General features: G+C 36.3%; 1 protein-coding gene across 1 annotated transcript; it reads left to right on the top strand.

The window, feature by feature from the left end:
- Positions 1-611: 611 nt before the first annotated feature.
- Positions 612-22,464, top strand: LOC142339715 (lactosylceramide 4-alpha-galactosyltransferase-like). The gene is made up of 3 exons (XM_075389936.1): positions 612-983; positions 15,339-15,565; positions 22,028-22,464. The coding sequence occupies exons 1-3, from the start codon at positions 766-768 to the stop codon at positions 22,279-22,281; spliced, it is 699 nt and encodes a 232-aa protein (XP_075246051.1). The 5' UTR covers positions 612-765; the 3' UTR covers positions 22,282-22,464.
- Positions 22,465-23,877: the final 1,413 nt, after the last annotated feature.

Consider the following 23,877-nt stretch of genomic DNA (forward strand, 5'->3'; position numbering starts at 1 on the left):
CGTAACCAACCTCAAAGTATTACGCATGGAAAAACGAGAAACGGTCAAGAACAGAATGTGAGTTAATTGTTAATTAAAGGTGTCGTCAGCATTTCTTGTTATTTCAACTCAGAAACAAAGGGCATGCAAGCTGCGCCTGATCAATTTTTCTATTGTATCATTTAGCCATTGAAAGTTTTTGTAGTTTTTTTTTTAAAAAAGCAACGTTGATATGGAGTTTTTGTTCTTCCCCGGCTATTAACTAGCATATTATGTATGCTGTTGATGTCTAATATTATTTTGAAATGAATTTTTCCGAATTATTCATGCCTGTAAAAATGAAATTAATTGCCATGCTCTCTTCTCCTCTTTATCTTCGCCGAGAGAAAATTCTCTCCTGCTGTTGTAAATATTTTGCATTTTTTTGTGATCCCAGCTTTTTTTCAAACAATGCTTATGAACGCTTCTTTTGAGGCTAAAAATAATAAATGTGGAGGCATACATAATTCTACAATGTTTGCATTTCTTTCTATTGTTTTAATTTTAAAAGCTTGTATTTCATTTGATATTTACAGTTTTTTTCCTACAAGTGGAAAAACTGACAAAATTAATATAATGTTGCGGATATTTGATACAATCAATAATTAGCATATGCACATTTTTTCATAATTTCTCACTTGCAGACGATGAAAACGACTTGTTAATAATTAGCGTTTGTAAAAGAAATGGATCCCATTGTCTTTGCAGCTGTTCAAAGATGGACAAATATCTTTCTACACTGTGAACATGACAGAAATGTTTATGGATACCCCGATAGAGGGTATAGACTCTGAGATGAGGAGGGTGAAAAATGAACACAATAGAGCTGTTATGTTGAGTGATTTGTTGCGAATGGCAATTGTGTACAAATACGGTGGATTCTACTCTGACCTTGATGCTGTCATTATTAGATCTCTTAAGAGACTATCAAATGTTGTGGGAACAGAAGACACAAAGACCAAGAGGTAGTAGCGTGTTAGTTTGTTTTGCCAGCAAATGAACGGCAGCAAATTTTCCACAACATTTAATACAAAAAATTTTTTTCTCAGCGGTCATTTACAGAAAGTTTACTGGTTTGCTATCGTCGTTTATTGATAAATTCTTGAAAATCACTATTCTTCGCCCCTAATTTTAAAGTTATTTAAATCTTTGTGTTAGAATTTCGATCAAACTATAGTCTTAAACTTAGTGAGAATTAGAAAGAAAGTTTGACTTACCAGATTAGAAAGACAAGCAATTTGATTTTGATCAAAGAAATTATATAAATGAATCGTCAAGAAATGGTGCTGAGAATCAATATTCGGTTCAAATTGGTGAATCTAGATAACTATTATTAGAGTTAGATTAATTGATGTAAAATCTTCCCAGCATGTATTAAATGATGATGATATCTCCGGAAGTGTGAATGAATTCTTAGAAAAGTGCAAATGCATTCCATTTATGGTTCCCTTTGCGACTGATTTGCAGAAGCAAACCATATTGGGTAACCTTTGCGACCCCCACTATAAATCACGGTGCTAAGATTAGTTTTGTATCTTGACTTTTTCACACTGATAATGGGTATATATACAGCTGATTTTTGAGTCCTTTTTCATCCCCAAATTCAAATCACCATCTTGATCTAATAATCAGATCTCTCCTGTAAATCTCTAAATTCTACTGTAAAATATCATTTTGTTATTCTCTCATTTTTGAGAAATTAATTCTTTCACTTAGTTAAAAACGCTTTTTATTCCGCTTGCGAAAGTCCATAACCCAACAGGTTATGGGCCCAGCAATTTTCTAAGTCATAAAATTAATTTCCAAAACAAAACTAATTTGTTGTTGACAGTCATAATCCTTTTCCGCTTAGAACCTTTTCTTTACACAACTGTTTTGCCTGCTCAAACTTCAATGGATCAACAGACAGTGAAGCTGCTGACCTACACAGGAAAGGCACAGGACTTTCCAATCTGGAGCACAAGATTTGTGGCGATGATGCAGACGAAGGGACTCTACAAATCACTACTGGGGACAGAGGAGCAACCCAATGAGCCTGCGCCACTGGCCAATGGGGCAACCAATGATGAGAAGAAGAACCACAAGGTGCTGAAGGATGCATATGAGAAGGAAGTTGCAGACATCAAGGAGAAACGGAACAATGTGTGGTGCCATCTGGCACTGACTCTAGATGCAACAACCCTCATGCTGATGAGACATGACTGTGTGGGAGATGATGGCATTGGAGATGGAGCAAAGGCTTGGAAGCTTTTGCAAGAGAGATTTCAGAGTGTGGAGACGCCGACAGTGGTGACTTTAGTGGCACAGCTTGCTCGACTGCAGCTCGAGGATTCTGAGGATTTGGACAGCTTCTTCATCAGAGGACAGGAATTGCTCACAAGGCTACAAGAAGCAGGGGAAGCAGTCTCAGAGACCCTCTTCAACGCCTTGATCCTCAATGGTCTGCCAATGAGGTATGAACGTTTTGTAATACAGGAAAGATTCAACTCGGCAACGAACTTCACAGAGTTGAGGAAAAGGCTGCAGAACTTTCATGAGAGCACGGTGCAGAGACACAAGGGACAAAGTGGTTCAGTGGCACTGGCAGTGAAGCGTGACTTCAAGAAGGGACCCAAGAAAGGAAACTGCTTTGTGTGTGGGATCCCTGGACACTTTGCCAAGGACTGCAGGAAGAAGGAGACAGCACAATGCAGCAAGTGTGGTGAGAAGGGTCACCTAGACAGGGCATGCAAGAGACAAAGAGATGGAGGCAAACATGAGTCAGTGGCAATGGGTCCAACATTGGCTACACCAGACGAGGAATGCTGGGCAGCTCTTACCCAGTGGAAGACAGCAGGCATGCTAGTGGACAGTGGTTGTACAGATCACATAGTGACGAACATCGATGCGTTTCTGGACTTTGTGCCCATTCAATCAGTGGTCAGAAATCCCAACGGAGAGGCTTCCAGAGTGGTGGGCAGAGGCCGTGTGAGGATCAGCATACCCTCAAACAAAGGGGAATTCCAATGCGAACTCAAAAATGTTCTGTGTGTGCCGGACTATTCTTCAAACCTCCTATCAGTCTCAAGATGCACGGAGTGGGGACATAGCTTCACTTTCGAGAGAGGAAACAGCTGCATGAAACTCCAGAAGGGAACTCGGGTAAAACTAACACAAGAAAATAATTTGTTTTACTTACCCTGCAGCGTTCTAGAATTCAAGATGAGTTCCAACAGCGTGAAACTTGACAGTGCAAGGAAGTGGCACAGACGATTGGGTCATTTGAATCAAGCGGATGTGGTCAGGAATGCACCAGAGACAGTGGGGGAACTCGATGATGTATGCAATGTGTGTGCATTGGCCAAGATCACAAAGACTCCAGTACCAAGAGTGGCAGAGACCCACGCAGAAGAGAAGCTGGAGAGGGTGTTCACAGACGTGATGGGACCTTTCAGAGTAGAGTCACTGTCAGGGTTCCGGTTCTGCATTGTGTTTGCAGACCAGTACACGAAGTTTGTGTTTGTGGACTTGCTTAAGGCAAAGAGTGAAGCACTGGCCAGCCTGAAGAAATTTGTTCTCAGTGTGGGGACGCCCAAGAAGCTGAGGCAAGACAATGCGAAGGAGTTTCTCTCAGAGCAGTTTGAGACGTACTGCTTAGATGCAGGCATTCTACAGGAGAAGACCATACCAGAGACGCCACAACAGAATGGGTTAGCTGAGAGGTGCAACAGGACACTGCTGGAGATGGCAAGATGTTTGCTCATTGACTCAGGACTTCCAAAGATGATGTGGGGAGCAGCAATTCTTCACGCAGCAAGGATCAGAAACTTGGTTGTGAGACGAGGAGAAGAAAAATGCCCAGCAGAGCTGATGAGAGGTATAAAACCTAAGCTTTCAATTAGTAAATTATCTATTTTTGGTTGCACAGTCTTCATGAGGAAGAGGGACAGAGAAGTCAGCAAACTTGAACCCAAGGCACTGGAAGGAAAGTTTGTGGGTTACACTGAAGGAGAAAACGGATACCTGGTGTACATACCCAACACACGCAAGGTGATGGCAGTTCGAGATGTGATCATCAAGGAGTCTGAAGTGGGCTCAATCCCTGACAACAAAGAAACGGCGGACCTACTAGATGATGGGTCGGAACTGGGAATCTGCCACCCAGATGACGGTCATCAAGACGATGACAACAGAGAACGACAGGACACATCTACTGCAATAAAGGAGGAGTGGCATGACGCAGGGAGCGTGAATACTCAAGAAACAACACTGAGACAAGAGGCCTCGGATGTTGGAGAAACAGCACTAGATGAAGAATCTACTGCAACAAGAGGGAGTCACAGAGACTCAGATTCACTGGAAGACAGTGACACAGAAGACTTCTCACAGTTAGAGAGAGTTGGCTTCAACGAAGATGCACTGGAACACGCGGACAGAGCGGAGCCCAGACGAGGGACACGAGCAAGGAATGTTCCGCAATTTTTTGGAGAAGTCAGGACCCATCTTGCTGTGACTGAGGGCGACTATGTGGAACCCAAAACAGTCTACGAAGCCAAGCAAGGTGACGATTGGGACCAGTGGCACCGGGCAATGAAGGACGAGGTCAAGGCACTCCAAGACAACGAGACTTGGAACCTAGTGAGACCACCCACAGACAGGGACGTCATACCGGGCAAATGGGTTTACAAAGTGAAATTGGGACCCAGTGGTCAAGTGGACAAATACAAAGCGCGCTATGTGGCGAAAGGCTTCAAACAAGTGGAAGGACTGGACTACTTTGAGACTTTTGCGCCTACCTGTAAGCCAGAGACATTCAGGATTCTACTTCAGCTATCAGCAAAGCAAGGCCATGTGATGCACCAATTTGATGTCAAGACTGCTTTCCTGCACTCACCAATCGAGGAAGAAGTGTATCTGGAACAGCCACAGGAGTTTGTAAAACGCGGATCAGATGGGGAGAAGTTAGTATGTCGACTAAATAAATCAATTTATGGTTTGAAACAGGCTGCTAACAACTGGTACAAAGAGCTGGCAAACTTCCTACTGAGACAGGGGTTCACCAGAAGCAGGAACGATCACTGCTTGTTCGCAAGATCAGAAGCAGAGGATAACACCTTCATCTTGGTCTGGGTTGACGACATCATAGTAGCATCAAGAAGTATGACAGTGGTCTCTGATGTCAAGAAGGCACTAGAAGCAACCTTTCACATGGAAGACAGAGGGAGACTACACTGGTTTCTGGGTCTAAGAATCAGACGAGAAGAGGGCAAAGTCACAGTCGACCAAGAACGCTACATAGAAACAATGCTTGAGCGGTTTCAAATGGATCAATGCAAACCCTCAAGAACTCCAGCTGATTTGAATTTGAAACTTCAGACAGCACAGAACGGAGACGAGAAAGTGGACCAGAGGATCTACAGAAGCTTGGTTGGATCACTTCTGTATCTGGCCAAACAGACGAGGCCAGACATCATGTTCACAGTCAACAACTTCTAGAGGATTTTGGCATCCAACAGAAACGTCCAATAGCAATTGGAGAAGACAACCAAAGTTGTATCAGACTCTGCCAAAACCCAGTCATGCACAAAAGGAGCAAGCACTTCGAAACAAAGTTTCACTTCATCCGGGACAAAACGGAGGATGGGACTATTTCAATTCATTACGTTCCTACAGACAAAATGGCAGCGGACATCTTCACAAAGTCCTTACCCGTTTCGAAAGTGGAAACATTCAGAGCAGTTTTGATGGGAACAGACTCTACGCAATCAGCTCAAGTCTGAGTGGGGGTGTTAGAATTTCGATCAAACTATAGTCTTAAACTTAGTGAGAATTAGAAAGAAAGTTTGACTTACCAGATTAGAAAGACAAGCAATTTGATTTTGATCAAAGAAATTATATAAATGAATCGTCAAGAAATGGTGCTGAGAATCAATATTCGGTTCAAATTGGTGAATCTAGATAACTATTATTAGAGTTAGATTAATTGATGTAAAATCTTCCCAGCATGTATTAAATGATGATGATATCTCCGGAAGTGTGAATGAATTCTTAGAAAAGTGCAAATGCATTCCATTTATGGTTCCCTTTGCGACTGATTTGCAGAAGCAAACCATATTGGGTAACCTTTGCGACCCCCACTATAAATCACGGTGCTAAGATTAGTTTTGTATCTTGACTTTTTCACACTGATAATGGGTATATATACAGCTGATTTTTGAGTCCTTTTTCATCCCCAAATTCAAATCACCATCTTGATCTAATAATCAGATCTCTCCTGTAAATCTCTAAATTCTACTGTAAAATATCATTTTGTTATTCTCTCATTTTTGAGAAATTAATTCTTTTACTTAGTTAAAAACGCTTTTTATTCCGCTTGCGAAAGTCCATAACCCAACACTTTGAATTAATTTTTTCCCGACTAAACTTGATTTTTGATGTTTCTGAAGAGACAATTTTTGGTGTTATGTCCCGGGAATTACAAGTTTCTTAATTTTTTGTTTGATTATGCGAGAATAAACCATGATCCCTGGTCATTCAACATTGAAAAATATTAAAAAACTCAATACGATTCATAAAAAATCCGACCAGTTAATGATTACATCTTTTAAGATGATCAATTAAGTCGTAAGATTTAACTTAAGATTCCTCTAAAATGTTTAAAAAAACATAATAAATTATGAGATCTGATAAAATTTCACAGATCAAAAAGAGCATGTAGGGTTTTCAATTGCTCAAGATAATGGAGAAGCTTTTATAAAGTTTCCAAATTAATTCTAAATGATGTTTTCAAAAATTTGTACAAAAAACTTTAATATTTCATTAGTTTGAAGAGAATGCCAATTTTTGTTTCTGTAAAAAATAGTGTTCGTTTTAGAGTGATCATTAAGGAATTGAAATGCTTACATAAATCTTCTAACACAACTCGTAAAGGAGTTTAGTTTTCTCAAAGTGGTAGAACGCAGCATTTTTGCAAACAAAAGCAAATGAGTTCCTAACTTGTTAAATCAAACAGAAAGGACTTGACTCACACTAAAATATATAATGCAGAAAATGTGCCCTTACAAGCAAACAATCATAAATCAAAAACAACAAATTTTTATAATCGAATTACGGTTCTTTTGATTAAGTTACTTCAGAACTATTTAATTCTTTCTTATATAATGAACAATAGTTGCAGAATCCTGTCAGAATATATCTATAAAATGAGTGACAAACATCCTGCGCTTCCTGATACTACTTCCGCAGTTACTGTTTCAAATTTTTCTCTCATACTGAACGTTGATATAACATGATAAAATTGGACAATAATTTGTCATTGTTCTGCACAATGACGCAAGGGAAATTAAAGTTTTCGTTTTGCCTTATAACTTTGTGAAAGATATTCTTCTGACATTTTATTAATTGTTTTTGAATGAGAAGCATTTATTGTAAACCTGTGTGCGTGCGTGTGTGTGTGTGTGTGTGTGTGTGTGTGGGTGTGTGTGTGTGTGTGTGTGTGTGTGAGTGTGTGTGTGTGTGTGAGTGTGGTGTGTGTGTGATGTGCTGGTGAGTGTGTGGTGTGTTATCAGTGGTATGTAAGTGTGTGTGTGTGTGTGTGTGTGTGTGTGAGTGTGTGTGTGTGTGTGTGTGTGTGTGTGTGTGTGTTATTTTTTTGCTCGATCGTTTTGGCGTTTTTCATCTAGAATAATCTGTGACTTCTCGTGTGACTTTTTCACGCACATCTTCTTGATTTTTGAGGGATTTCAATTATTTCAATTGCTCTAACTTTGAAATAAAGTTTGTTGATCAAGCAAAACCGATTGTTAGAGATACGATAACAAAGACCTGATTTCCGAGAGGTTAATGCCTTAGTCGAGAAGGAATTGGACTCAGGAGCTCGGCGTTCGAAGCGTACCGTTGTGTGAACTTTTTGCGCCCATAATTTTTTCGACGTTTTTCTACAAAAAAATGCAGTGATTGTTTTTGCAGCTGTGTTTTCAAACTTTTCGTCTGCTACGTCAACATTTAAATAAAATAAGGTTTTTAGTTACTTTGAATTAAAAATTTGGAACACCTATAGAAAATGTAAAAACGATTCTGACACATGATGAATATTTTAAAATGAAAAATACCCCCGAAATTGAAAGGCTTATTTTTGCATCGGAGTTCATTAAAGGTAATAAGTCAGCAAATCAACTTCTACTCGATTGCAGGAAATCTATATACAAAAAAAAATCAAGATATGCATTTTGGTTAATCAATTAAATGTTAATATTTTTTGTAGAATGTAATTTGCTTGCAGTTTACTGAATCGGAATATGATGCGCAAGTGTACCGCATCGATCGTCTTTGTTTAAATTGGCAAAAATATCATGAAAGAGGTTGACTTCTGGTTGCCATGATGAAATATTCTAAAAGGATTTTCAGATCGCAGTTAATTCTGTTATATAAACTCACTTTTTGGCCACAACTGATAAAAATTTCCAGGGTTTTTCTGCTTGTCCAAAATTCTGCTATTCTCAACATCCACCTTTGTTTTACAAAAATCGTATATTGCAAAGTGAGTCTGTTATTCAGCAAGTTGACCCAATAAATGCTCTTCTCTGTGAATTTATAAGCAATTAATGATATTGATCGATACGTTGCCGTTTAATAATAATAAAAATAATAAAAAAAATTGTTCCCATCAGTCAATAAGTAGCTTCACAATTACCTTTACAAATGCACTCACATCTTTTAGTGTAGGGGAGCACTATTGGGCCGACCGCGCGTTCTCAAGTGTCTCATTTAGTTTATCTGGATAAAGTGATTCAAAAAGAAAGAAAAGGAGGAGGGACTGACTGTTTGACATGGTACCATTAAATCTAGCAGTAAAAACATTATGGTTTTGGAACGCCTTTGAGTTGTGATGTTAAAACTCATACAAAATTCTGACTTTGTCCTCATTACCCAAAATATAATTATCTAGATACTGACGACAGAAACTTTGTGTTTCGGCAGTAGACTTGTTTTCAATTTTTTCATCATCGTAACCAAAAAGCATTCTTAAGTCCCGCCTTATCCTGACTATTATTGAAAACTGTGAAATAGAAGTTTACCTAGAGATTTTTTTGTTTTAATCAACCGTTTGCTTTTTAAGGCAGTTTTGCATTGAGAAGCCCTTTGAAATTGGTGAAATACTAAATTGTCCCCTTATGTTTTAAGCGTTTGCTTGAGTACCTCATAGGCATGTAACTCTTTCCTTGGAACTGCTTTCTCACATTTTTCGATGAAAAATTAACCGCATGATACGTTTGACAACTTTTTCTGTTTCCCTAATTGTTGTGATTGTTGTTGACCCGTATATCAAGACTCCATATTGTACTATTGTTGTTATGTATGTTTCTAAATGTTTTGATTATCTGTGATTCTCTCAAAACGTTTCTCAGTTTATAAAAGATAGAACAATTCGACAAAATTTTTGTGACCACATGCTTTGAGTGCTTTGAGAAAAGTAATTCATTATCTATCGTCATGCCCAGGTACTAGAAACTTTGTTTTTCCTCAATTTTATGGTTTTTTATGTATGTTCTTTACACAGCATTTTTTCATCTCAAAAAGCATGCTTTTTGTTTTTTTCTTGTTTAGCGTTAGTTTGTTTTTTATGAGCCAATCATTGGCGTTATCTAGTGCTTTGTCGTGATCTTCGTCAATTTTTGATGCAGAACTTCTGCTCTTCACAACAGTGTAATCTACGAATAAAATAACATTTGATTTTATCTGGGACAAGATCAGACATTCATTTAGATAACAAACAAAAAGAAAGCCAAGAATTGAACACTGTGGCACGCATAGTTCTATAAGCTTCAGTTTGGCACTTTTAACTCCAATTAATGTATATTGCATTTCTTTGCACAAATATGATTGTAAAATGTTGTATATAGGACAACGTAGACCATCACTAACACTTTTGCAGTAGGATGTTGTGATCGACAGTAACAAACGCTTTCTTTAAGTCTAGAGAAATACATTTGCTTTTTTTGTTGTTTTTGTGGAGACTTGACCTTATTTCTTCTATTAAGGTTGCAATGGCATCAACTGTGCTCTACCCGTGCCCGAAGCCAAATTGTGAATCTAAGAGAATTTCAAAAACAATTAGGTAGTTTTGAATTCGATCAAATATAATCCGCTCAAAGGCTTTCACAATAATTTGAAGCAACGAAATTGGCTTGAAACTTGGTGGGTCATCTTCATTTCCGTTTTTGAGGAACGGTATAATAATTCCAATTTTCAGACTCTCTGGGTGTCATTCAAGTTCTAAGCATTTGTTGAACAATAGCTGTAAAGGAGCTGTTAAACAGTCAGAAACTTTTTAAATGAAAAAATTGTTCAAGACATAGCAATCAGGGCTAAATTAGTTTTCACAGTTTTTGATAGCGTATTTTAAGTCACTTTCACATTATGTTTTTAGAAACATGCTGTTACTGGTTTCCTATCGAAACAGCTTTTCTTGTTAAACAATCTGCATTTCATGTTTTCCAATAATTGAGAAGAACTCGTTAAATTCTGTTTTTTGAAAATTTTCGTTAATTTGTAGACTTCTAGTTGCATCTACCAGTTTCTTCAGACTATGCTTTTTCGTACCTAAGTTTTAAACCTCATTGTCAATTAATTTTTTTCGTGTATGGTATTTTTCGAAGAGGTGACTGTTTAATGCTTAAGTGAGCTTTTCGTGAAATTTTTTGAAGGCGTTGTCTATCAGTAAGAGTTCTGAGCTAGTTCTGTTGAACTCAAATTGATACCTGAGATTCTTTTTGAGTATTTCTTTTGTAATTGGATTATCTGAGTTATGCCAATTGCGGCTTTTTAGAGCTTTAAGGTTTTTTCTGAACTGCCATTGAGGTCAGAAGATCCTTCTACCGTGTGATGATCTGTTATACAAGTGGATTTAACTTTGTTTCTGTAAAAAAAGTATGAAAATATTGCGTCAAAGAGCGTACCTCTACTAATTGATACTCTCGTTGAATCATAATTGTTTGATATACTGAGACCGTTTCCGGCTGAAAGGCTTTTTAAACTTTTGGCTATTTTGATGTTTATTAAAATTTTAACAATAAAATCGCCACAAAGTACGTGTTTTGTTTCTGGGTCTACCATTAGGCGGTTGAGATATTTTTTGACCATCAAAAATTGACTTCATTATTGGATGTCATGTAATTAAACGAGAACCAGATTTGTTCTTCTATGGTTTTGATGGCAACAGTTATTACTTAAACGGAATTCGTTTCTAATTTTTTTATTAACTGACAATTTATGCTGTTTTTTAAGAAGAAAGCAGCCCCTCCACCTCTTTTTTACGATTGCTAGATATAATTGTTTGATAACCTTTCAAACAAAAACAGTTACTGTTGTAGCTAGGATTTAACCAATTTCAATTATGGCAAACTACTTCGGGTTTCTGAGACATGCTGTTAGTGTAAATTTCGAACTCGTCTAGGTTCTTAGGGACGGATCGAATGTTTCGAAGAACAAATTGGAACTAACTAGGAGGACAGATTCTTTTATTTGTCATTGCTGACATAGAAATACCTTTTGTTATCAATTCCCTGCCGTTACAGACTGTTTTTTTTCTTGTATAAAACTACCAACTAATTTGATATAACAGTGCTTAATTGTTTTTTGTTTGTTGCTTGCAGAAGTCACCAACAATAAATGAAAACAATCTGTTTCTTTGCTCCCCTGGGCCCTGTCTGCTTGGTTGCGTAAATCACAACCAACAGGCCGCTGTCTGCGGAATTCAAAAGCAGAGTGCTGAAACAGTTTTTAAATATTTTTAGTTGATTTTGAGTTCCTCTTATACATATATAAGCAGACTTTATGAAGTTTAAAAAAGACTTTATGAAGCGTATTATTCAGTTACTGAGTTTGTGGTATTTTTTCTATTCTTTTTGAATATCAAGTTGTTTATATGCAGGTGAATTGAAAACGTTGTCTGTAGAAGATATTTCGAAACGCTTTTTTTCGTTTTATAGCATTGACTGAGTCCAAATCTTCTATCTCGTTAATTTTGACAAATTTCGTTTTTTCTCTCTATCATTTTCAACTGAAACCGAGACCGAACAATTGTGTGTTGCAGTGATAATGTTTCGTTTATTTGCTTCATTTTTGATCAGAGCTTCACTTTCTGGAGGTGGCTCGTTTAGATAGATGAATTTGTTGTGTATCTTGTTTTTTTTTAGTTTTTCTGAGTCCCTTTCTTTTTTCATAGACACTTTGTTTGTCGGCAAAATAAATAACTTTGCATATTACTGTTGTTAGTTGAAACCCGTTTCCGGAATTGGTAATAATGTGACACGCTTTGATACTGTCCTCACTAATTTAGAACCCCAAGAATTTCTGAAAAAATTTAAAAGTTTCGTGTGTTACATTACAAACTTGTCGAGCATCGAAGGGCAGATTTATGATTATTAACGAGTCTTTGCGCGTGTATCTCTCCAGCGCTCGTAGTCGATCAATAATATTTTTTGCTTTGGTTTAGTTCCCTAATTTCTTCGTCATATAAGTTATTTTTTGCTTTTAAGAGCTTGATTTCTTTTTTTTCAATGCACTTATTTCTGTGTCCTGAATGGTACTCACTACAACCTCTGAAGCGAGGGGTGTTGACGTTGATGACGTAGCATCCATCTCCATTGTCAAGTGATAATAATAGCAAAAAAAACAAACTCAACAGCAAATTGATTCAAAGATAACACACAATTTTGAGTCTTGTGCAAAAAGACTGTAACACCAAAAAAGATTGTTCCTTTCTAGCAACAAATTACTCAAGGACAAAAGATGTAGTCAAATTTGTAATCAAGTCAAAAGTGTATAAAGTCAAATCAATTGACGTTATCATTACAGAGTTGATTCTGGACTTTTCAAACATACCTGATAGAACCTATATTTGTCATTTACCTGATAGTCTATTTGTCAAGTTGCACACTTGCAATTCTACTAAAAGCGGTCCGACAAAAATGAGTTTTTGAAGAAAAGATATATGAGAAAGGCATTGGTCAGCATTGCAAATGCCTAAGTTTGACCTAGAGCTCAAATGAAGCTAAACTAAATTTTTTTACTGCAGGAAACATTCAGCTGTTCAACGAACCTGTATACCTTCTTTTTTGCTATTGATTGGGAGCTTCAAAATGTTGAAAGTCCTCCAAACCATTTTTCAGACAGAACAATTATTCGAAGTCTTGATTTTTTGTTTTTTTAATTTATATCCCCTCACGATACTCTAAATAAATCTTGACTTCTTCTCTGCTGCTAAACATTGAAATAGATGCGGCACAGAAGTCAGGTTAACTTATTGAAGCAGCTGAAGAATAAGAAACTGAAATTTCTTTTTCCCACTTAAGGTTGAACTGATGTGCGGTCTAACACCTGCTTTTGAAAAGGGTTGGAACTTATAGCACTTTTAGCTGACGGCCAAAATTATCAGCCTCAAGGATGCTCAAAAGTTTTTGAACAATTGACCCAACCCGGGTTGAGGCTTTTGGGTAAATTTTTGTAAGAAATGCGGTGAATGCGGTGAATTTTTGTAAGAAATGCGGTGATTGCGGTGAATGCGGTGAAAACAAATATTTCACTGCATTTCACCGCAATTCTTACAAAAAATCATCGCGAAAATCAATACATTTCTTACAAATTCACCGCATTTGCTTTCCAACGTTTACTCAATCTGATTTAAATTTACAAGAAATAGGCAACGAAGTACGTGAGAGTTTGCTCAGTGGAGTAAAAAATTGAAGGCATGCAGGAGGGCAGAAGTTCGAACCCGTTTAGGGAAGAATCGTTTTGTAAGAATACTGAGAACGCGGTGCAAATAAATGATTCACCGCGATTCAGCGCATTCACCTCAAAAAAATGTAAGAAATACGCGGTGAATTTTTTTTCCACGGCATTTCTTACGAAAATTCACCGCCAAACCTCGACACGGGAAACGTTGATACGAATAATTGATACTATTCAATCACGGATCAGCTGCAATGCTACTTTCATAATTCTTATGTGTTTTTGCAGTCTAAAACTCTCTCGTGTGATATCACACAATTTTTTTCTCGTGTGATGAAAAATCACACAATTTTTTGTTTGAAAAATGCGTCTCGTGTGATTTCACACGAGAAAATTTTCTTCGTGTGATGAAAAATTACACGATTTTTCAGGTGAGTGAATGTAGGAGGAAAAAAGTTTTTTTTTTACAAAAAATTCAGATTTTTCCTCGTCCTAATTTCCTTTAGAACAGACGACTGATCTATCCATGATAAATTCATGCTACATTGTCCTCTTTTTAGTGATTAAAACCAAAGATAATACTTCAAATTGAAGAAGTTGGGTAAAATGCATTTTTTTCTGTGTTTTTGTCATTTAAAAAGAGAAGCTGATGATTTCAATGGACTATACGTTAGTTATCTGGATTGGAAATTTATGCCGTGCTTGATAAACACCCAACAAAAAGAGCCCAATAAAAAGAGTTTAAAAATTTTAATGGATAATGTGTTCAACGTAGATGTAGTGCACTCAATAGTTATAGGTTCAAAACGCTTCTTGAATAATGCAACCTCTGTGGGTGTTGTACTCATCCCAATTTCTTTTAGAACACAAGAATGTTCTGTCACATACTATTTTGGGCGTTTTTCAGTGATTAAAACCAAAGATAAAACTTTAAAATGAAAGAAATGGGGTAAAGTGGGCCACCTAAATTTGTGATTTACATGAAATTTCATGTGATTTCTCATGTAGAAACACACAACATCTCATGTGGTAATCACATGAAAACTCATGTGAAACAACACAAATTTCGTGTGCAAACAAACAAAAATTCGTGTGATTTTACATGAAAATTCACATGAAAAATCGTGTAAATCACACGAAAAATCGTGATGCGCAACCCGAGAAATTCATGTAAATTTACATGAAAAATCATGTAAAAGCCAGATTTATCGTGTGTCACTTTTTTCCCGAAAAATCGCGTGCCGACACACGATTTTTCATGTGATCTCACACGAGTGAGTTTAAGAGTGTGATGCCCATGGCGCGAAATTAATTAAAATTCTACTCGCCCAAATGGAAGGGAGCCCTTGTTTCATTCAATCTCACCCAATGAGAGGAGAGAATTTATAGCCCAAGAGGATCTCGCCCAATAAATGGGGAGCGATTTCATTATTTCAATAGCTCACTTAATGAGATAGGAGAATTTATAAAACAAATTGGCGACGTCTTTGAACGGTATTTGAGCATAAGAGAAGCTGATCATTAGGTCCAACTAAGCTACAATTAACTATGGCCAGAATCCCCTCAAAAATAAATTTTCAGATTTTTTATAAAATGTTTTCTCTATATAGAAGAATGTCGATGGGTTGTCGCCCTCCAAACGGCAGTATAGTGGTTGAGAACCTAATCAATGGGAACTTCCACCTGGAGAAGGGACATCCACTCGCCTATGAGATCATGAAGGAGATGAAGAGAATATTCGACCCAAAGGGCAGAGTGAACCATATTGGACCATTACTCACCACAAGAATTGCCACCTCTCTCTATAATCTACCTCTGCCTTTAACAAATATTAATGGTACGTACGTCAAAAGATAGGGCCGTTCCCATTATAGCCCCCCTTTCGTGGTAGGAGTTTCGTGATAACGCCCATCATGGCATAATGGGGGGGGGGGCTACAACTACAATTTCGTGGGAAAGGGGCTATAATTGTCTGTAATGTGTAGGGACAATAAAGGGAAAGACCCAAATGATTAATTTACGCGAATGATTATATACCATAATATGAAAATAGGTAATATTCGCATCGAAGACTAAGATTTTGATCTGGCTTTCCCTCTTTTTATACTCCTTATGGGTTTCTGACCTGCTGTGCTATGTTTGCAATCTTAAAACTTACCAATCCTTTTAATAGTCGCGTCAGCTGTTCCAGGCGGCTATTATAGCAGTGATGGTTTTTAATAGCCGCGGAGCGATAGCTGAGTCTATTATTGGCCTTCTCTTGGTTTTTTACAATTCAAAGAATTTGAATTGTATTGGGGCGCTGTCTTTTTTTTTAAAGATCTGTTCACACATTTTCATGATTTTTGAAGTCAAATTGGAGTGGTGGTTTTGGTCACGCTGAAACAGGAAGTGGAGCGAAAAAGCAAGTGGTTTTTCGGCGTGAAATTTTTTCGCTCTAATTTAAAGTAGAGTGAGAAAACGGTGATTGAACAAAAATTCGTTTTCTCGCTAGTGGTTTTTTTTGTTCACATGCGGCAATTTCACATTGGTTTTTACTGTTTTTTCATTTTTTTGATCGGATTTTTTTCTAAATGGTTTTCCCAATCCATCCATAGCTCATTCTAGGCCTAGTTTTTTGTTTGAACCAATTTTTCCTTTCTCGCTAGTTGTTTTTTGTTGACATTCGGTATTGATTTTCTTTTTTTAAAAATTTTGAGCTGATTTTTTCGAAATGGTTTTTTCAATTAATTCATAGTCGGTTCTAGGTTTACTTTTTTGTTTAGTCAATGAAAATTCTTTGAATTGTACGTCATGACTTGTCTTGCTATGTTTTTTACAATTCAAAGAAATTGAATTGTGTTAGGGAGCTGTCCCTTTTTTAAATATCTGTTAATACAATTTCATGATTTTTGAAGTCAAATTGGAGTAGTGATTGGAGTAGTGAGAAGTCAAATTGGAGATTTTGGTCACGCCGAAGCAGAAAATGGAGAGAAAAAACGAGTGGTTTTGCAGCGCAATATTTTTTGCTCTAATTTTAAAGTAGAGTGAGAAAACTGTGTTTGAACAAACATTCGCTCTCTCGCGAGTGGTTTTCGTTCACATGCGGCAATTTCACTTTGATTTTTACTGTTCTTTCGATTTTTTGATCTTTTTTTCTGTTTTGTCTTAAATTGACTTCCTGGAGTTGACTTTTTCAATGACTTCAGTGACTTCTACTGCTCTGCAGTTAAAATTTGTGTTTGTGACGTCATTTCTGCTTTTAGGTCATTTGCGTGACTTACCTCACTCAAAAAATGACTTCCGAACTTACTTAAGGAACTTTTATGAACATTTACTAATTAAAGGTCAATAGTGTGCATCTAAGTAGTGCCAAACGTATATGCCCTAATTCCTGAGTAAAAAAGTCTTGAGCTTTAATATCGAATATTAATTTTGAAAAAGCTCCATTAGGGATTTTTCCTTGTAGAGCATATGCGTCTCATTAAAATGACAGTTCTAATCTAACCCAAGAAGTCTAGTGGTCTATTAAAAAGCTCGTGGTCGATCTGTCAATCTTAATTCTTTAGTTGCTTCAATTCATGGTAGGCCACAAGCGTCTATCGCGGCTATTTTCCGGCAATCTGCCGGCTATGTTTACATATAGTTGAAATTGGATACTGTAACGTTGACAGTGTCGACAACTAAGACGGTAAGCGTGAATAAAATCTACAAATGCGTATCACTGTTGTCCGCGGTTCGTAGAAAACGGTCTTTGTTGGAAACTGTGGGAAGGACGGATATTTCCTTTTGTGAAGCCTAAATTATGATTAAGATTTCTATTAATCGGTTTGTTGTAGTAGTGAGTTTGAAACATGGTTTTATATAATGGCGATACAACTCCATTCCTGATTCAACACAAAAAAGTAGAAAAGAATTTAACAGGCAAATATTTTTCCAATGCTGCTTTCCGATTTTGAGTTTAGTTTTTTTTCTGAGTGGGACTGCCTAAAAATGCGTAAAATTTTTCGATTGTTCTAGCTTTTACAGACAACAGCAAAAAGACAAATAAAAAAATTTCCCATAATTTTTTCCCTAATTTCCGTGTCATTGTTATCTAGGTTTGGCATTTAGCGGCCAAAACAATGCTGAACAAGAGTCTAAGTCTTAGCGATCGCTCTGATAGTCAAGCTTTAGTCAAATGTAGTCGAGCTGTTTATTTTCTAACTTGGCCATCACTGATATTTTCAGAGATAAGTGAACTTGAGGCAAAGAATGTTCCAAAAATTGACTTTTCCAATTTGTTTGTTTATCACATTTTAAAAAAGGGTTTAGGAAACTATGTTAATAAAATTGTAGAAAATCCAACTAAATTTCTTTTACTCTTTTCAACAGATTTACAAATCTGCACTCTTTAACGAAGGCAGGTGAAATATACAAAATCAGTTTTCCACTTTTATAATAAATATCCTCAACTTCTTATAAAATCACTGCCTAAAGATGTCGAAGCTGGCCAATGCAATTCATTTCCAGAATGCAATTATTTTGTTAGGTATACAATGAAAAGTAACTTTTTTTGAATGTGTTACTTTTTTGTAATAAAAATGAAGGTTTCAATTTCTAATCGAGGTATGTGAAAAATTTCAGGTTTTTCTTTTTTCTACTTTCCAAATACAGTTTCCATAAACATGCAGTAATGCGTTGTTAAATATATCGGAGAAAGTGATTTTGAATAACTAATTTTTATTAGATTCTAGGAGTATGTAACCCAATTTGCAGATTTATTCTCCCAAGAACTGGAGCATGCTTGTGCTGTTGTCACTCATGTCAGAATGTCAAGTTTTTGTTTTTGTGTGAATATTACAAAATTCACCGAAATTCTTCCAATTTATGCCAGGATCAAGCATGGAAAGTTATCTTGACATAACCCTTATGAGATATCTCAGTTTTCGTCAAAAATGTTAGTTGGCAAGATGTATCAAGTATCCATTCACTAGTTATTAAAATTGATGATATTAGTCAAAGATAAGAGAGCAGTGCCGGCTTGAGAAGAAATTTTAGTCACTGCACTTTCAGATTATGGCGCATTGACTTCATAAAAAAGATGCAAAACTATTGGTAAAGCTAAAACATTCACTAGTTATTAAGATTCATTAAAACATTCTAATACATTCACTAGTTATTAAGATTGATGATAATAGTCAAAGATAAGAGAGCAGTGCTGACTTGAGAAGAAATTTTAGTCACTACACTTTCATATTATGGCGCATTGATTTCATAAAAAAGATGCAAAACTATTGGTAAAGCTAAAACATTCACTAGTTATTAAGATTCATTAAAACATTCTAATACAGTCACTAGTTATTAAGATTGATGATAATAGTCAAAGATAAGAGAGCAGTGCTGACTTGAGAAGAAATTTTAGTCACTACTTTTTCATATTATGGCGCATTGATTTCATAAAAAATGCAAAAATATCCATTCACTAGTTATTAAGATTGATGATATTAGTCAAAGATAAGAGAGCAGTGCCGACTTGAGAAGAAATTTTAGTCACTGCACTTTCATATTATGGCGCTTTGACTTCTTGAAACAATGCAAAAATATCCATTCACTAGTTATTAAGGTTGATGATATTAGTCAGAGATGAGAGAGCAGTGCCGGCTTGAGAAGAAATTTTAGTCACTGCACTTTCATATTATAGCGCATTGACTTCATAAAAAAGATGCAAAAGTTTTGGTAAAGCTAAAACATTCACAAGTTATTAAGATTCATTAAAACATTCTAACACATTCACTAGTTATTATGATTGATGATATTAGTCAAAAATAAGAGAGCAGTGCCGGCTTGAGAAGAAATTTTAGTCATTGCACTTTCAGATTATGGCGCATTGACTTCATAAAAAAGATGCAAAACTATTGGTAAAGCTAAAATATTCACTAGTTATTAAGATTCATTAAAACATTCTAACACATTCACTAGTTATTAAGATTGATGATAATAGTCAAAGATAAGAGAGCAGTGCTGACTTGAGAAGAAATTTTAGTCAGTACACTTTTATATTATGGCACATTGATTTCTTAAAAAAATGCAAAAATATCCATTCACTAGTTATTAAGATTGATGATATTCGTCAAAGATAAGAGAGCAGTGCCGGCTTGAGAAGAAATTTTAGTCACTGCACTTTCAGATTATGGCGCATTGACCTCATAAAAAAGATGCAAAAATTTTGATAAAGCTAAAACATTAACATAAATCAAAAATCAGCGACAAACGTTTTTCTTTGTAGAGATTTGTACTTTCCATTAGAAAGCATTTCCCTGGAGACTGGCTGGCGCCTAAAACTTCAAATTTTCAACGGATTTGTTGCGTGGTTACTCGTTTTGTTGGAAGTGTACAAAAAGTTTTGTCCCCAAAAGGTTTGATCTCTTGATTGTTCAGAAAATTCATTCCAAAAATTTCAAATAACATTCAACAGAAGCAAAAACGGCAGCTAGTGAGGTTATAGCCGTAACCAAATAATTGGACCATTTCAACAACAGAGCAATTTTTCTATCAAAAGTCACTAATTGTCCGCAGTAAATTAAACGCTGTTCAATCAATTTGCCCACAATATGCTCAAGAATCAATGAGCTTCCAGGGCCAAATAACTTACTAACTCTATCACGTTCTGCCTCCAAGTAGCACTGTTATTTGCCACAACTTATTAATTCTGAACAAAGAATTTTAGTTAACTAAGCATTTTCCTTCTCTGCAACTACGCAACTATGTTCTTTCAACAAAAAAACTCACTCAATAACTAAAATTTTATTACAGGGAGAAACAACTGTTCTGCTCGAGTATTCTTTTTCGCCGTCTTTTGCGCTAGTTGTGATTGTTTTTTTATGCCCAAAGGTACTCTACCTTATCAGTTTTTATCACTCAAAGATAACGTGTCGATTCCCTTAGAACAATTCAACCTAACTTATCAAAAATAATAGCCGCCGTACAAGATTTGTCAAAATTTAAGTTAGTTTAAGCGATGGTTTGTCAAAGACGACTGAAAAATTGTATTCCAATTGGTTTGGTTATTTCTGTCTCAAAAGTCATATCTAATGCTCGACGATTCTGATCAAGTCAACACATGGGTTTTAAATTCTTTGTTTCTCAATTAAAAAAATTGTGTGTTTCATACTGTATTAATAATGAGTTGCACCATGTTCTCTAAATTTATTTTCAACTGATTTTAAGCTAAAAACAACAATGATAGAGAAGCTAGGCCTTAAGTTTTCTGTAGGGTCTCAGTCACCATTAACAATTCCGTCGCCAGAACCTTCCAAATTGACAAATTTTAGTTTGAACAAATTGTTCAAAAGTACTGATGAAAGTTTTGGATCTTTCATGAGAGTGAGAAAGGAGTCTTCAGTTGTTGTTTTTGTTTGTTTTGAATACGAAATGAACAGCTTCGTGACAAAAACAACACGAAAAGTTTCAACCATCCCTAACACTTCCCTCGCAAGAGGTTGCTGAAAGCAAGAAGCAATTTGAATCATTTTTGTTAGCGAATTGTTCAAAATTACAGTGCTAATAAAATTATTAATTCTTTCTCCGGAGTGCAAAAGTCTGAAGTCTTATGTTTTTGCTTAGTCTGTTTCGAAAACGAAATTAACAGCTTCGTGGCACTTCCAAATCGAGATTATTCTCCATATAAGAATGCATTTTTCAAATGATTTACCAATTTGGCGTGAGGGGGTATGGTTTTTCAAAGTTTTCAGGCAAATGAGATCCAGTATTTTTTTAGTGTAACATGAACGTGTATCAAATTTAAGTAAGAATTACTCCGAGGCTAAAGATTGTGACAAATTTCAGTCAAATTTGTGTTTATCTGTACGTTTTGATTGAGCCTTGAAAACAATTTCAAACAAAAAAAAGTACTTTTTTCAATCTCAAACCACTAACTGCTTTCATAAAGGTATTTCTAATCAAAAAGGGGGCTTAAAACGTTTCAGCCGACTGGTTGTTCACTGTTTTTGGTGCTTTTTCCTATTGAGGATCTTAAGTTTCACCACTTTTGTTTCCATTTATAAATGGAAGTTTTATTATTAACATTTTTATAAATTAAGTTATCTGACTAAATTTTCCATATATGCAATTTCTATGACCCAAATTTTTCGTAAATGCAAGTTCTATAACCAAAATTTTTCATAAATGGACTTTTCTATGACCAAAATTGTTCATAAATGGATTTTCTATGACCAAAATTGTTCATAAATGGAAGTTCTACGACCAAAATATACTTTTCATAAATGGTTGTGTGGTAACAAATTCTCCATAATAACTAAATCGGAGTTTCTGTCTTCAGGTCCTCAGCTCTCTATTTTGCCGTTTTACTCGTTCGCACCTGTTGGTTGGAAGTTAGCAACAGCCGAGTACTTCTACGCAAACAGACGAAAATCCCACGAGTGGGAATCCTTATTCAACTGTTCATACATTGTTCACACTTACGGCCACTTCAACAGTCGTCGTCCAATCAGAGGAGACCCCATAAGAGAGGCTTACGCATACTTGGGCAACAAACATTGTCTGAAATCACTACAACGCTTGGACCAGTTTTAAAATTGACAGGTTTCTTTGATCGACTCCAAGTTTTTATGAGTTAATTTTAATTCTGACTTTATTAAATTTGATTTGCCTTTATTTACATGCGTGCCTAGTATTGGGTTTATTGTTGACAATTAAAATATTTACAGAATTACCACAGTTGCATAATTATTTGCTAATTTAATTTCATTTCTTTTAGCATTTGTACTGTCAAAAGATTTCGTTTTAAAAAATGTTCAAAAAGGCGTCGTGCCAACGTACCAAACAATACAATGCCATAGATGCTGAACTATTTGCTTTTGTCAAATTTTTTATCGCGGAATTCTTATTCTTTAAGCTTTTAACCTATTTACACACAGTCGCTTTTCCCATGTGCTTTGGTAGGTCACATGACAATTTACCCAATGCCATTATAGCCAATGCCAGAATACCCTATGCCATTATACCCAATTAGCATTGATATTATCGTTCCATAATCCGAGTACTAATTAGCAAAAAATAGCTCGTACACGTATGATTTAACAAGCGGATAATTTAATCCCATGTTCGGTTGTGATAGTTTCATATCAAGTCCCACGGGCCGCTGAGGCATGGCCACGGCCATTAAGTATGTTGAAATATACAGGTAATAGCGACTGCTAATTTTTTTGTCGGATTATTGAACGAAAATATCAAATTACATGGGGTATAATGGCATTGGGTATAGTGGCATTGAGTATATTGGCATTGGGTATATTGGCATTGGGTATATTGGCATTGGGTATATTGGCATTGGATATATTGACATTGGGTACATTGGCATTGAGTACATTGGCATTGGGTATAATGGCATTGGGTATAATGGCATTGGGTATATTGGCATTGGGTATATTGGCATTGGGTAAATTGGCATTGGGTACATTGGCATTGGGTATAATGGCATTGGGTATATTGGCATTGGGTATATTGGCATTGGGTATATTGGCATTGGGTATATTGGCATTGGGTATATTGGCATTGGGTATATTGGCATTGGGTTTATTGGCATTGGGTGTATTGGCATTGGGTATTTTGACATTGGGTATATTGGCCTTGGGTATATTGGCATTGGGTATATTGGCATTGGGTATATTGGCATTGGGCATATTGGCATTGGGTATATTGGCATTGGGTATAATGGCATTGGGTATTTTGGCATTGGGTATATTGGCATTGGGTATATTGGCATTGGGTATATTGGCATTGGGTATATTGGCATTGGGTATATTGTCATTGGGTACATTGGCATGTGGTATATTGGCATTGGGTATTTTGGCATTGGGTATATTGGCATTGGGTATATTGGCATTGGGTATATTGGCATTGGGTATATAGGCATTGGGTATATTGGAATTGGGTATTTTGGCATTGGGTTTATTGGCATTGGGTATATTGGCATTGGGTGTGTTGGCATTGGGTATATTGGAATTGGGTATTTTGGCATTGGGTATATTGGCATTGGGTATATTGGCATTGGGTATATTGGCATTGGGTATATTGGCATTGGGTATATTGGCATTGGGTATATTGGCATTGGGTATATTGGCATTGGGTATATTGGCATTGGATATATTGACATTGGGTATATTGGCA

The sequence above is a fragment of the Convolutriloba macropyga genome, chromosome 5 (genome assembly GCF_964194025.1).
Source record: "Convolutriloba macropyga chromosome 5, txConMacr16.3, whole genome shotgun sequence".
NCBI classification, from domain to species: Eukaryota; Metazoa; Xenacoelomorpha; order Acoela; family Convolutidae; genus Convolutriloba; species Convolutriloba macropyga.